Here is a 14,753-nt window from a genome sequence, read left to right on the forward strand (position 1 = left end):
TACCAACAATAGCTATATTTGTAATACTAACTTAAATATCATATCATAATATTTTTAAAAATTGAAAACTAATAATAGTATTACCACGAGAAGACTAATATCTTTCTGCCCTTAAATGAACACTTTAGTCTAATTGATCATATAATATATAATATATGAAGAAATATATAATTTTTCAATAATCGTGTTAAATATTAGAAATAAATCATTTATATCCTTCCATAATTTCAAGTCTATACCTGAAATTAGGCACTCAGCATATAGTTAACTAGCGTCTAACATTTTTAACTTTTCATTAACCAAATCTTTATTATCATGTCTGGTAAAAAAAAATACAGGTCTTATATGTTAGGAGGTACAGAATAACTACTGTTTGTTATTTAAATCAGATCCAAACATATTTGTGCTTTTATATCCATTCAAACTAAAATAACAAAGAATTGCCTACCATTAACAAAACTGAAAATAACTATAGCACTAAAATTAGATTCATTCAGAGAAATTAATTTAAATGAACTATGATCACGTATCCATGTATTTAAAAGTGAATATGATTTATAGAATAATAATTATATTTAAAATAAATAAAATATCTGTCGACTTATTAGAAAAAAAAAAAATCCAGCCTAAACAAAATTGTGAATGGACGGAGTCGACCGTTACAAGAATAAATTGTGAGACGTGGCGGTCCACTCACGCTGTCGGTCAAAGGTAGACACATCAGGTCGCTCGGGCGGTTCACAACTGCACCACAGGATGCTTCCACGTGTCACTAGACTGTTACAGTTCACAACTGCATCACAGGATGCTTCCACGTGTCACTTGATTGTTATTGGGCTGTGAGTAAAGTAAAGTATATATAGCAGATATTTTGCCTGTGTACCATAAACTGTTAAGCAAAAAAAGGTGATAAACACAAACACGGATTCATAAAATTTGTACCAATTAGTTGATACAAAATAATTTGATTTTGATCTGTGATGATACGAAGTAACAAATGGTTTTAAGGGTTTTTCTGTTACAAAAGCATGTGTGTGTATAATATAATAATTTGGAGATTATGATTTGTTTATTATGGTTTTGATAAGGATAAAGGAAATGATGATGTATGGTAGTTTGAGTAGGTTGACATCGAAAGAAAGCGTGTAAATGATGAGAAAGAAGCATGTTTTGTGGCGGACTACATGGGACTCTGAATCCATGTGTATCAATAGATGAGGCAATACTATAGGTAGCCGTCATCTACTACCACTTCAAAAAATGTCGTCTACTCATTTTAACACGTTTATTATGAAATATTATTGTATAACATGAGGTTTAGAAATTCATCTCTGTTCGTGCTTTAATTTTTTAAAAATAATTGTTTATATAAATTTTTATTATCAATTTATAATTATATAATATACAGATTTGTATATCTTTGTGTTTCTATTCGTGTGGTATTAGTGTCGGTGATACATATTTTCATAATTATCTACATTTTATGTATGTCAACAATCCTGTAGTCTAAATGTTGAAAAAATTCTAAGATGGTTTGTTTTGGTGTTGGAAAGAAAGATAATGTTGGCATGATTGGTGGTACATTCTCCATGTGTAAGTTGTTAATGTGATTTTGGTTCAAAATTCAAAATGCAGGGACGATGAGAATGATTTGTTGCACTGACTTTTGGAACCATTGTGCTCTCATTTTCAGTCCCTTTCTTTCCCAGTTGGCTGTTGGGTGACACAACCACAGATATTCTCATTCTAATCCACCTCTACTTTTACTAACAGATATACATGGATCACTTTCTTTCTAAATATTTCTACAAAAACTTTATTCAAATATTTATTATTTTTCTAAAATGAGTTGAAATGTTCTTAAAATTCTTAATTTATTTATTATTTTGCTCATAAAAAGTTAACTAAAAGATAAGGTAAGGTAAATAAAAACAAATTCTTTTTATAATTTTGTGTTATGATGTGGTTAACCTGTTATTTCTTTTTATATTGATATCTACTTGTTATGTGTTATAATTTTTTTCATACATATGTTTTGTTTCATCCAATAATAATATAATCAATTAGAAGTTATTTTAAGATAAACACTTATAAACTTCACAAATTTCAAAATATTCACTTCCTTAATAAATGTATAATAAAAAGCATAAATGACTTATATATTTTATTGAATAAATAAATTTTAAAAAATAAACACAAAGCACATAATTTGTAAGTATTTATTACAAAATTCAGCGGTAATATTTTATGCAAAGTGACATGATTAAAGCAATTATTTACATTAGATGCATTTAAATTAAATTTAAAATCTACAAGAAAAATAAAATGAATATTTTATTTTTAACCTCTTTTTTGTTAATCTATCTGCTGCTGAATTTGTAGCCGTGGTTTATCACTACCAGTTTTAGGTTGTGTTTGTTTCTGGTTGTATTCGAAGAAAGAAAGACACAGATTATTTGCGTTTGTTTCCACTGATTTCTGTGTATTGGCGAGCGAAGAAACGTGCTGAAACATATTTTTTCATCTTCACTGGTGTCCAAAGATTTGCCAAGAAAGTCACATAGATGATGTGAATTGATTATATTACCCTTGATATTATAAAATTATTTAATAATATTATTAATAATAATAATAAATATAATTATTTATAACAAAGGATAATTTATATAATAATAGTATTAAATATAAAAAATAACAATAACAATAAATATAAATATAAATTACATATTTAATAATAATTAAAATAAATTTATTAAATAATAATATTAACAAAAATAAAAATAAAAGTTAATTTTAGTTTTGATTTGATTTGTGAATTTTTTTTTTAAAGGGTAAATTTGTAAACTTACATTTTATACAATTTAAAAAAAATAAAAATCTCCTAACAACCATCCTATCATACACAAACTTCAATAAACTTTTCTCACATATCCACTCTAATATACCTTAATCCAAACGAACACCGGCGGCAAATAAGAAAATATGGCAATGCTACAGCAACATCAATAATATAAAATTGTTTTTTTATTAAATTAGTCTATCAAAATTATTTTTAAAATATTCTAAAAATAGTAGTATTATTCATAGTAATTTGACTCTATTCAAGCAAGATTATATTAATGAAGGAAAGTCATTGAAAAACAAATTACAATAATTGCGGCATTTCCTTATAATATTTTAAATAAAAAATTCTTCGTAAAATAAAATAAATTCATCCGTAAATCGATTTCTATAAGTTATTTCATATAAGTTCTCTAAATTTTTATTTTTAATTTATATACAAATTAATTTTAATCTATAAAAAATAATTTATTTTTTTATATCTTTTTATGAGTCATTATGTAAAAGTAACAAGACTATGGGAATAACTAAAAAAAATTAAACTATCTAGATTAATGTCAATAGTGAAGGTGTTCAAAAACTAAGAACTTTACGTTTTAATTATAATTCAAGAACATGTCGAAAATAAAGTCTCTTAATAATGTTCAAAAAAGTTTTTAAATTTTTAATGTAATTCACAGTTAAAAATATTGTCTAATTATGCTAAATGTTAAGACCGAAAATGAAATCAAATCAAACTGTGGTATGGCAGGCAAAAGTTTCACAGCATTAGAATACAAAATACATTATAACTGATACTTTTAATTTATTTATATATTTTTAAAAGACAAAAACGAAAATATTTACCAACTAGATAGTCGTTATTTTTAATCTGAATTTTAAAATTGTTTCGATGTAGTCGTATATAATATTTAAATATAATAAATTGCATTATATTAAAATAAATTAAATAAAACTAAACTACTCCTAATTACTTTAAAATGGTTCAAATAGTGTGTGCTAGCACTATTATTTATTATAAAGAGTAACTAAAATAGGAATGATCAAAATAGAAAATAACACCTACATAAGAAAAAATCTATTTTACCAAACCAGACAGCAATTTTAAACTAAAATGAATATAACCATACAACTTAATCAAACAAACTGAAGCCCATGTCATCATCAGATTCTTCTGGTTCTTCCTTCTTTTCCTCCTCCTTAGCAGCCGCTGGAGCAGAATCAGTAGCAGTTGCGGCAACAACAGCTACTGCAAATTTACTAGGATCCTGCAATCATCGTCTCAACGGTTAGTCACAAAGTTTAAAAATGAAAACAATATCTCATGAATTCTACAGCAATCTATATAACACAAACACTAATACAACATAGACATAGATGTATACAAAAATTCATATAATCTTTAAAATGTTATGAAAATCCTTGATGTTGAATTGTTGAATGGCATTGAAGACATAAATATTAGAAGAGTATATACCTTCAAGAACTCCTTAACCTCGTCAGCCTCGGGGAAGGAATATTCTGTTACGACTGCGACAGCGAGGACGTTCTTATAGGAATTGGCGAACATGTGTAGTGCAGCTGCAATTGTTGGGTAGGAGATAGCCAACGACAGTGAAGAAACCATGGAAACACCATTAGCAAACATATTAACCAGGTCATCATCAGTGAGGTTAAGAACCGCAGGGCTAAACACCGAACCGTTGTCATAGACAGAAACCACAACAAGGCCATAAGAGAAGGGCCTTATCGCAAGCTTCGAAAGCAGTGCAGCCTCAGAAGACCCCACCTTCTCACCCTTCCTAATGAGTTCCACAGGGGTGATAATTTCCACAGTACCCTTGTTAATTTTGGTAGGAATGTTCAACACCTGAAATTTTATATTTGTATCAAATTCATGTAAACGAACACCATACTATATATGTATATTATAAACAGGTTCTTCCAAGAAGAAGAAGAAGATCGCAGAAACCTGGAAGAAAGAAGTTTGAGATGGATCCAACCCTGTGTTGCCTGGAGGAACTACAACATCAATTGGTGCAATCAACCCAACACGAGCAGGAGCTCCCACCTGTAATCACACATTCCAATACAACAAAATTCAAACGCCAATATATAACAAACCACCACCTTTTATACCTAAACTTTTTATGCAATGTATACACCAAACGTTCATACATAACCACGATGTTAAGTTCAGTAATGAATGAAAAATGCACCATTAAAACTTGAAAGAGAAATGATGCATTGGAAGGATGAAAAACGAAAACAATGATAATGAGTATACCTTGTATTTAGCCACCACTTCACTAACCTCCTTCACGTCACCTTTGGTGAAAATCAACCCCACATTACCCTAACTCAACCAAAAACATATACATATAAACATCATGAATGAACAAGGTTATGTCTAGAATGGTTAGAATAGCGGAAAGCTTTAATGAGTGTAAGGATATTGTGAGAATGTTAAAGCATGCACTGACCACGAGAAGTGGAACAAGATTGAGGAAGGCATTGTTGCCGGTGCTCTCAGCATGGAGTTTAACAGAGCGTTTCATCATGGTGTTCTTTCCCATGAGCACAATGGAGTCGCCACGTAGACCCTGTCGGATGTTCTGAAGCTGGTTGGATCCCACGTTGTCCGCAGCCACCACCAGAATTTGGGTGTAGTTATCCAGAAGTCGACACAGCTTCGCATCGTACGCTATCTTCTTCTGCGCTTTCGTGAGTTTCACCGCCATTGTTGTTGCACCTTAGTTCTTCTACTAGGAGCGAGGACCTAGACAAAGTTAGCTAGCTAGGGCTGAGTCAAGGTGGACAGCGAAACGCCGCCGTCTCTTTAACCTCCTCTACGGTGGGTGCAAATCTATCTGAGAGGAACAAGAAATTGTTAGAAATGAAGTGCAAGTACAATACTAAGTTATGTGAATACACACTTTAACTGCACCCCACTTGGTTTCTAAAATAGCCCACGACTTCACTGCTCCTACAATCCTGCTTTTTGACTAAATCAGAGAAACAGAAAAACAACAAATTGATCCCTTAGTAACTACATTATAATTGTTAGCGGCAACGTCTCTGTTTTTTTATTTTTTTATTATTATATACAGAAAAAAAAAGTCTCTATTTGTATTTTGTATTTTTATTATTATTACATGTGTATTTATATTTATTTAAATGAGATATAGATATATGTATATTTTAAATATTCAATTATTAATTTATATATATATATATTAAAGAGAAAAAATTAAATTATTTTTTAATGAAAAGATCAACTAAAAATAACTATTAATGTTAATAAAATCATATTTTAAATTTACTAATTTTATAAAAAAAAATTGCAGTGATTACAATTAACTTCTTTTTTAATTTAAAACTTAAGTAATTATAAAATGCAAAATAATCGAAATAAAATATTAATATAATAATAAAATATGAAAAAACTGTGTAAAGAAATACAGCTATAATAAAAAAATCCTCTTTATATAGATATAGAATAAGTATAATATTACTACCGGAAACATACGCATCAATTTTTTTATTTTTATCATTTATATATATTTATGTTTAATATTAAAAATTAAATAAATAGTATCTGATTTTTTTATTATTTATATATAATTATGTTTAATATTAAAAATTAAATAAAAAATGTTAATTAAACTAAATAATAAAAAAATATAAAAACTATAATTTTAAGAAAGACGAAGATATAAAAAGAAGAATGGTTTCAGCTTAAGAATGTTTCCACGTCTAACGTTTAATAAACTGTTAACTGTTAGCACGTTTAATAAATAAAGATTTTTGACCAACTATTCCATATAAATGGATAACTGTTCACACTATATTAGTTTTTAAAAAAAAAAATAGTTTTCAATTAATTATAAAAATAATTATTTATTTAATAAATATTTAAAAATAAAAAATAAGTGAAATATAAAAAAAACTCGTCTACGACCAATTGTTTTTAAAAAATATAAGAAATAACATAATATCAAGATAATGAAATAAAATTAAATATTAATATAAAAATTAAATAGAAAAATAAATGGTTTGCAGTTAAAGACAATAATCTAAATGGTGAAAATGTTGATGATTATTGTTCAATATTTACAAATAAAGCACCAAAACTAAAACAATATTTTGAAATATTGGTAATGGTCCAACTTGCTGCCAATATAACTTCTGCCCTTGAAAATTTCACTGCTCCTCTATAATCCTGTTTGAGTAAATTAGAAACAGAAAAGCAAATTAATCCTGACTAAAAACAAATTAATCCCTAACTACATTATTATTATTATTATTAACTAGTGATTTTTTTTATCATTTATATATAATTATACTTATTAAACTTTTTAAATATAATACAAATAAGACACATCAATCATCTAAGTGAAGTATGATAAAAAAAAAATAGCCAACATAATAATTATATATCACAAATGTCATGCAATTTATAAATGTCATGTAATATGATAAATAAAATGTCATGTAATATGGTAAATAAAATGTCAGACAATTTATAAATATCATACAATTTACATAGCCAAAGATAATAGTTAACCATAAATTTGGTGTCTTAAAAGTTTTAATGATAAACTTTAAAGAATAAAGCAGTAATTTACAATGTTGTGATTTTGTCATAATAAATTCTAAGACATTAAATAAATATTGAAATTTAAGATGTTTTTATTTTTCCATTCAATTAAAAGAAGTAAAGTATTTATTCAATTATTCTTCATTTTCTATTTGCAATATTTAGTTTCTAAATTTGTCTTTCACATTTTAGTGTTAATAGATATTAAAAAAATCATTTAAAATAATCTAAAATATAAATATTATTAATGAGAGTTATAAAGTAAAAATAAATAAAAAAATAGATGCAAAAACAATTATTAGTATATAATATAATTTAAAATTAATAACGACTTTTTACAACATGATAGAATATTAGATTAAAAAACAGTTTTAAATTAATTATAAAAATAATTAATTAATTATTAAATATTTATAAAAATAATAAAATAATTGAAATTTTCAAGATAAAATAATAAAATAAATATTAATATAAAAATAAAATTAATAAAAAATACAGTTAAATTAAAATAAAATTAATTAAAAAATACAGTTAAATAAGAGAATCTCTATATTTTATTGATAGGGATAGATTATGATCTTATAAATAGAGAAACCCTCAAGCTTACTGAGTTCTAAACAACACTTGGAATATTGGTGATGGGCCTAGATCCAATTTACTGCCAATATGACTTCGGCCCAAATTAAAACTCTAAAAAAGATAACAACAAAATGCAGGCAGTTTCTTCCTGCACCCCTACATTTTTCTTCCTGCACCTCCATAATTTTGTAAATTTCGAAACTAACCTTCACCTATTATTTGAATTCAGGATCTAGGAGTGTGCTATGGATTCATCAATCTTGAAGTATGTTGCTTTCTGGTGAGAGGATTTTCCGAAAGCAAAGTTTGCATAAATTGTTGATTTTCGGATTACTGAATTCAAAAGCCTAATTTCTATTACAAATTGGTAGATCCATAATGAACTTTTTCAATTATAATTCTGAATCTAGAATGCATATTTTGAATTATGGATTGGTGGATTTGTAATAGTTTTTTCAATTATGGATGTTTTGCATTTTTTTATTTTGGATTAACACTGTCATTCATGTACTACCGGAAGCATCAATCCGGGAGATTATGGGACGCGCCAATCCAAAATTTTACCAGAAGCACCAATCTGAAAAATTTCTGGATTTCATAATCTGAAATACAAAAAAAATAAATGTACAGTTTTATAAAGGGACAGTTTTGTCTTTGCACAACCGCGTGGGGCTGCAGGAAGAAAAATTTAGGGATGCAGGAAGAAAATGCCCAAAATGCATCTTGTTTCAGTGTTTTTTGTACGTACTTAAATGGGCTTCATTCTTTTATAATGCTTTAAAAAAAATTAGTGTGTTAAGTGAAGATTTGTGTGATAAATTAGAAAAAGTTAAACAGTGGTACCAAAGAGAGGAATTAAAGGATAAATAAAGTAGAGAAGAAAAAGAAATGACCATCTTCAATTGTTCGTTTTGCATTGATATGTTGCATCAGTAATTTGTTGCAGCAGGACTGGACCAAGAATCTTCACTTTCTACACCTTCACTTTTCACAATTTCGATTCCTTTCAAGTTTCTCTCCACGTAACTATTCCCTTCACTTCAAAAAATCCCTGCTAAAACTTTTCAAAATATATCATAATCATAGTATTACATTGCAACTCATATTCGAACAATTTCCTTAGTTCTTTGTGTTCTTCGAGGTAGCCACAACATGAATTTTATGCCCTTTTCATAGTAACTAAATCATAGTCTTTGGATTCCAATGTTGTCAGTTTTACTCTGTATGTATTCATAAAAATTGATGTTTCAAATTTCAAACCTTATAAAACCAAACCGAAAAATAAATAAGTTTACATTATTAATATTTATTTATTATACAAGTAAATTAGTTGAAAAGAAATCACATTATTACGATCTAGTTAATTTTTTTAAAACAAATTAAAATTAAATAAAATAAAGAAGTTAATTAAGTCATTTTATATTTAGGTCATATAAATTTAAATCCATTGTATTTAGACATAGGTTATAACTAAAATTCCAGTGGTGGGTGGGGTCACCCCCACATGCAATGAGAGGCTACAACCTACAAGCCTATAGCATTTTAGGGGTATCATAGAGTGCTTTAGATAACATTTTTCACATTATAAAAAACTCTCACTGCCAAATTCTCTAAAGATATTGTATTGAAATTAAAATATTTTTTTATTAAAAAATATAAAAGAAAAGTTAAAAAAAAAACATTTTTATTTCAATTAAAAAAAATCTTCTAATTCTTTAATCAGTATCTACCTGTTAACATTTATATAAAAAAAAACACTTGTGTTCCCACATCATTAATGATTTTTTTGTGGTTTAATAATTTTAATATGAAATTATTACTTCCTAATAGTTTTTTTTACAATGGTTACACTGAGATTGAAATTTATATCATCACATGTATTACTTTAATCTCTCACTGCTAGATCGAACTCAGTATTTTATTTATAATAGTTCTAATATATGATAACACTCGGATTCAGTTTCTGCAATTCTTTCTTATAAATTCTCAATTTTAGTCTTAGGTGGTGGCAAAAATTTATTGAATATAAAAATACAAAAATCTAAACACCAATTGATACATCATTGTTTTATATTAACTATCGAGTTCATATCATAAATAATAATTATTTTAAATATTTAAAGCGTAAATTTTGTTATATCCTATAATTCTTCTCCACTTAAACATATAAATATCACCTATAAAAATACGTTTATTTAACAGTAATTTTTAAGAATATAAACTGAAAATTTGATTTTAAAGTATGTAAAAATTAGATTATATAATAAAATCAAATGATTTTTATAAATATTTTAAATAATTTGTACCACAAGATGTAAATTTAAATAAAATTAATATATTTTAACGATAATTTTAATTCCATAAATTAAAAAAAAGCCAAAGTTTGATTTGAAGCGGTCACAAATTGAATATATTCCTCTAAAAGTAGTATATGAGTAATGAAGAGAAGATGGTAATAATATTTTCCACAACCAAGTCATTATCACATATTCGTATTCTTGTAATTACATGTAAATTGTTTAAAGTGACGCACTTTTTCTTCAACAAAACTTTACATTAATTTTATTTGTCATAGAAAAATGATAACCCGTACCCTAAAACACATGATAAAAAAATTAAAAGAGATTTTTTTGAGATGTAAAATAATACACGTTTTCATATTTTTAATTTTCACTCATACTGTTATCAAAGAGAAATTTATTTTTTAATTAATTTTATTAAAAAGTGAAATTTAAGTTTAATTTAATTTTATAAAACTATGATGAGATGAAATTTGCATTCGTTTATATATTATTAAATATTTTTATTTCTAGTTAATTTAAAATCTCTAACCAACTCAACTTTATCAAATCGAGTTATAAGATAAAATTTGTTAAGAAGTAGACTTGAAACCTAACTCAATCCCATAAAACCGACTCAATAAGGTGAGATTTGCATCCACTTATATATTATGAAAACTCTAATATCTAATCGATGAGGAATTTCCAACATGATTTACACCTACTTGTATCTCCAACCAACTCAACTTTATAAATCGAGTTATAAAATAAGATTTTCATTTAAAAGACTTTCCAACACTATTATTATTATTATTATTATTAAATAATTATATTAAGAATTTGGGGAGAGGGTTGAAAAGAAAGAAAGAATCGAAATGAGTGAAGCAGTGATTACATGGCAGCCATGCTCCTGCAAGAAAAATGATAGCCATTGGCAAACATGATGAAAGAAAAGAAATGAAGTATTAGTATGGCGTTTCCAAAGCCTATATCCTACTCATTTTCTCACTTTTATCTCTCTCAACTTCAATCATATTCTTATACATCCACTCATCTTTCCTCTAATCATAACTACCAAATCAGAATCGAGTACTTTCAAATTCAGAATTCTCATACACACAACAACTTGTGTGTTCTTCCTTCCTATACACATAATTATATCACATTCTAACTTTCAACTTTACTCATACCATATGTGAGTAAAACTCTATACATTTTCTTTTCAACTATATGTATGTAACATTCCTATTTTCTATCATATCTAACTCACAATATCTCGAAATATATCTATATATATATATGAAAGAAGACAACAATTCTAAACATAAACTACTTCCTCATTTTAAAATGGACTATCATTATCTGAAGTATCATTTGCTACCATATAATATACGGTTATTAAATAATTTTTAATTTAAGATTTTTTAGGATTTTAAATAATTTAAAATTTTATTTATTTTTCTTTTTAAATACAAAATTAAATAATTTATATTTAATTTTTTTAATTTTTTTGAATAATTTAAAAAATTTAATTATTTCATATGTTATTTAAATAGGATATTAAATAATATAATATTTTGAATAATTTATAAATTTTATTTATTTTCATATTTTTTAAAACACGAAATTAAATAATTTAAATTTTTTATTTACCTTGATATTTCAAATAAAATAATACTAGTATATTTTTCTTTGAGAAATTTTCCCATAAATTACTACTTCTAAACATTATTTATAGCTTTAACTATTTCTCTTTTACATGGATGGGATATACTTGCGTAGACACAAAACGAGTATCAAAAGTCTACAATTTGAAAAGTGGGTATAATTAGGATTGAAAAGATTGTATTTAATATTTATAGAAAAAATTGCAATGAATATCAAATGAGTAATTTTAATGAATACATATTAGACATAAATATATATTTTTTTATTATTTGCTCCTCAACGGAGTTTCGTAATACTAAATTGTGTTTTACAAGGTTAAGTTCATATTAGAGGAATATTAAATTGTGTTTTACAAAGTTGAGTTAATATTAGAGGAACTCTTTTTTTTTTCCTTTTGGTTTTCAGTGTCTTTAAGTGTAGTGGTCTTTAATTGTTTATTCTTTTCACTTAGATAAACTTGTAAAGGTACTCTGACGATCAAGTTAGTCTGAGTACAATGTGCAGGTGAGTCGAGAGAGAAAAATTACCTTTGGCACTGGGTCTCGTTTGATATTTATATCTTTTGGATGAGTCTTAAATGTCATGGCCTACTCGTGGGTCCAAAAGATGACTCAATCGTGCCTTAATCACGATTTACAACTAAACTGAATTAATTACGATTAATTGTGGGTTTACAAACTGTGTTTGAATTAAAAGAGTCATTTGACTTTTTCGACCAATCGATTATATAAATCTTCTTGACTATCCGGTAATACATTTGTTCTCATGTTCGAGTGAAGCGATTTAAGTGTCACTTAAAAGTATGTGTAAAAAAAAATGTTTTTTCTTTAGCTAGAGTCACGTACGGGATCACTAATCTTTATTTGAATGATTTTTAAAATTAAGTGATCAAAATAAATTTGTTAGATGAAAAAAATATTAACTTTTATATTTTTTTTCATATATTTATATTTTTTATTTAGATCCATTAAATGAAAATTATATTTAAAGAGATAATTTTGACTTAAACTATACTCATTTGAGTTTGTTTTTCTTAAAAACTAAATTTAAAAAAAATGATGATTGGTAAAAGTGATGGTTCCTAACATGTGTAGCAGCGTGGAGTGTGGTTGCGAACTTTACGGAAGAACTGTAGATAATAAGGTTCAAGTTTTTTTACCTGACCCACGCATCATTATTACCTCCTTTGTTTGTAACAAGAGGTCTTACAAAAATGTTTAACAGAAATGAATGTTGGATAATAATTATGTTATTCAAAATGAAACTAATGGATAATAAGCTTCCCTACCCACTAACTATGTTAATAAAATCAATTAAGAATTTAAAATCATTAAAATCTAATTATTAAATATAATTCTATTTTCAATATACAGCTTTTCTATCAATTGTATTCGAAGAAAAATTTAAAATGATAACTAACAATATAATCATGATGACTAACCAATTTTAAATTTATTTTTTATACATAATCCTCTTTTGTGCTCATTTTATACAAATATATCAAACCAACCGTTCAAGTGTAACATTCATAGTTATCATGTTTAAATAATATATATATATATATATATATATATATCATCCATTTAATATTTCATAATATATTTCTCTTTATACGAATTTTAATATATATATTTTAAAATAAAATATCAAATAAACATAAGTTTCTTTATCAATTAAGAATGAAACTCTATCACATGAAATATCATGGATTCAGTGTATTTATACTACATAAAAAGAATACAACACAAATTAAATGGTAAGTAGTTATTTTTAAAATTTATACTATAAATGTCAATTTAAATAACAAACATATATTTATCAATTCTCATACATTTTTAAAGTAATTAAGTGTTTATAATGATTTATAATTTATGTTTGTAGTTAATTCATAAATTATGTCTAATTAGTTATCTTTCAAACAATTGACTCACTCACCATCTGAATAATTTTATATATATAAGTTCATTACATAAGTAGAATTATGATACCTCATTTTAGATGAATCACTAGTCAATGCACATGCTAACAATTTGAATACGGTATTTTATTTATTGAAAATATTATGTCTCGATTACAATTTCATTAAAACTTATAATTCAATCAAACTAAAAATTTATTCAAAAAAACACATAATTACATATTCTAAAAGATTTTCAATCAAACATATAATTAAATTTGACATAAAATTTAATTAAATAACCAATTTTTCATTTAAGCAAGGCGAATTTTCGTTAAAGCTAAAAAAACTTCTCCTAATTTTGATTGTGTAATAATTTTTTATTTTTATTTTAATGAATACTTATTTATATATGTATAAGTTAAATATTTGATCTTTAATGAATATATAATGTTTGAAATGATTGATGAAAAAAGTGAAAGTGTGATCGAAATCTAATATTTTTAGTAAATAAAATATTGTATTGAAATTGTTAAAAAAATGTATTGATGTGTGACATGACGTAAAAGAAGAGTACTAAGTACTAATAGTCATGAGGGTTTATAGGATCGAGTATGAGTATGTGAATTTTGAGATAATTGTAGACGGTTAGTGTTTGTTACTTTAAAATTGGAGGATGTATATGATTAATATGTTTTTAAATGGATTTTTTTAAATAAAAATTATATTTTGTGTTGGTTTTAAGATATGTGATGTTAATTTATTACAATGAAGTCGTCGTTACAATGAATGAAACTCTAAATTAATTATTTTCTTTATTTTTTTGAATATTTTATTTTAATATGTGTATGTATATATATATTTTAATTTTCCTATGAAAATTGATATA

The 14,753-nt window shown here is 25.7% G+C and overlaps 1 protein-coding gene across 1 annotated transcript; it reads right to left on the bottom strand.

Moving 5' to 3' along the window:
* Positions 1-3,867: 3,867 nt before the first annotated feature.
* Positions 3,868-5,676, bottom strand: LOC137816258 (large ribosomal subunit protein uL10). Its single transcript, XM_068619336.1, has 5 exons — positions 5,325-5,676; positions 5,129-5,197; positions 4,814-4,912; positions 4,319-4,711; positions 3,868-4,109 (listed from the first exon to the last, which is right to left on the bottom strand). Exons 1-5 carry the CDS (start codon positions 5,580-5,582, stop codon positions 3,975-3,977), a joined length of 954 nt encoding a protein of 317 aa, XP_068475437.1. The 5' UTR covers positions 5,583-5,676; the 3' UTR covers positions 3,868-3,974.
* Positions 5,677-14,753: the final 9,077 nt, after the last annotated feature.

This window comes from Phaseolus vulgaris, chromosome 1 (assembly GCF_000499845.2).
Source record: "Phaseolus vulgaris cultivar G19833 chromosome 1, P. vulgaris v2.0, whole genome shotgun sequence".
NCBI lineage: Eukaryota > Viridiplantae > Streptophyta > Magnoliopsida > Fabales > Fabaceae > Phaseolus > Phaseolus vulgaris.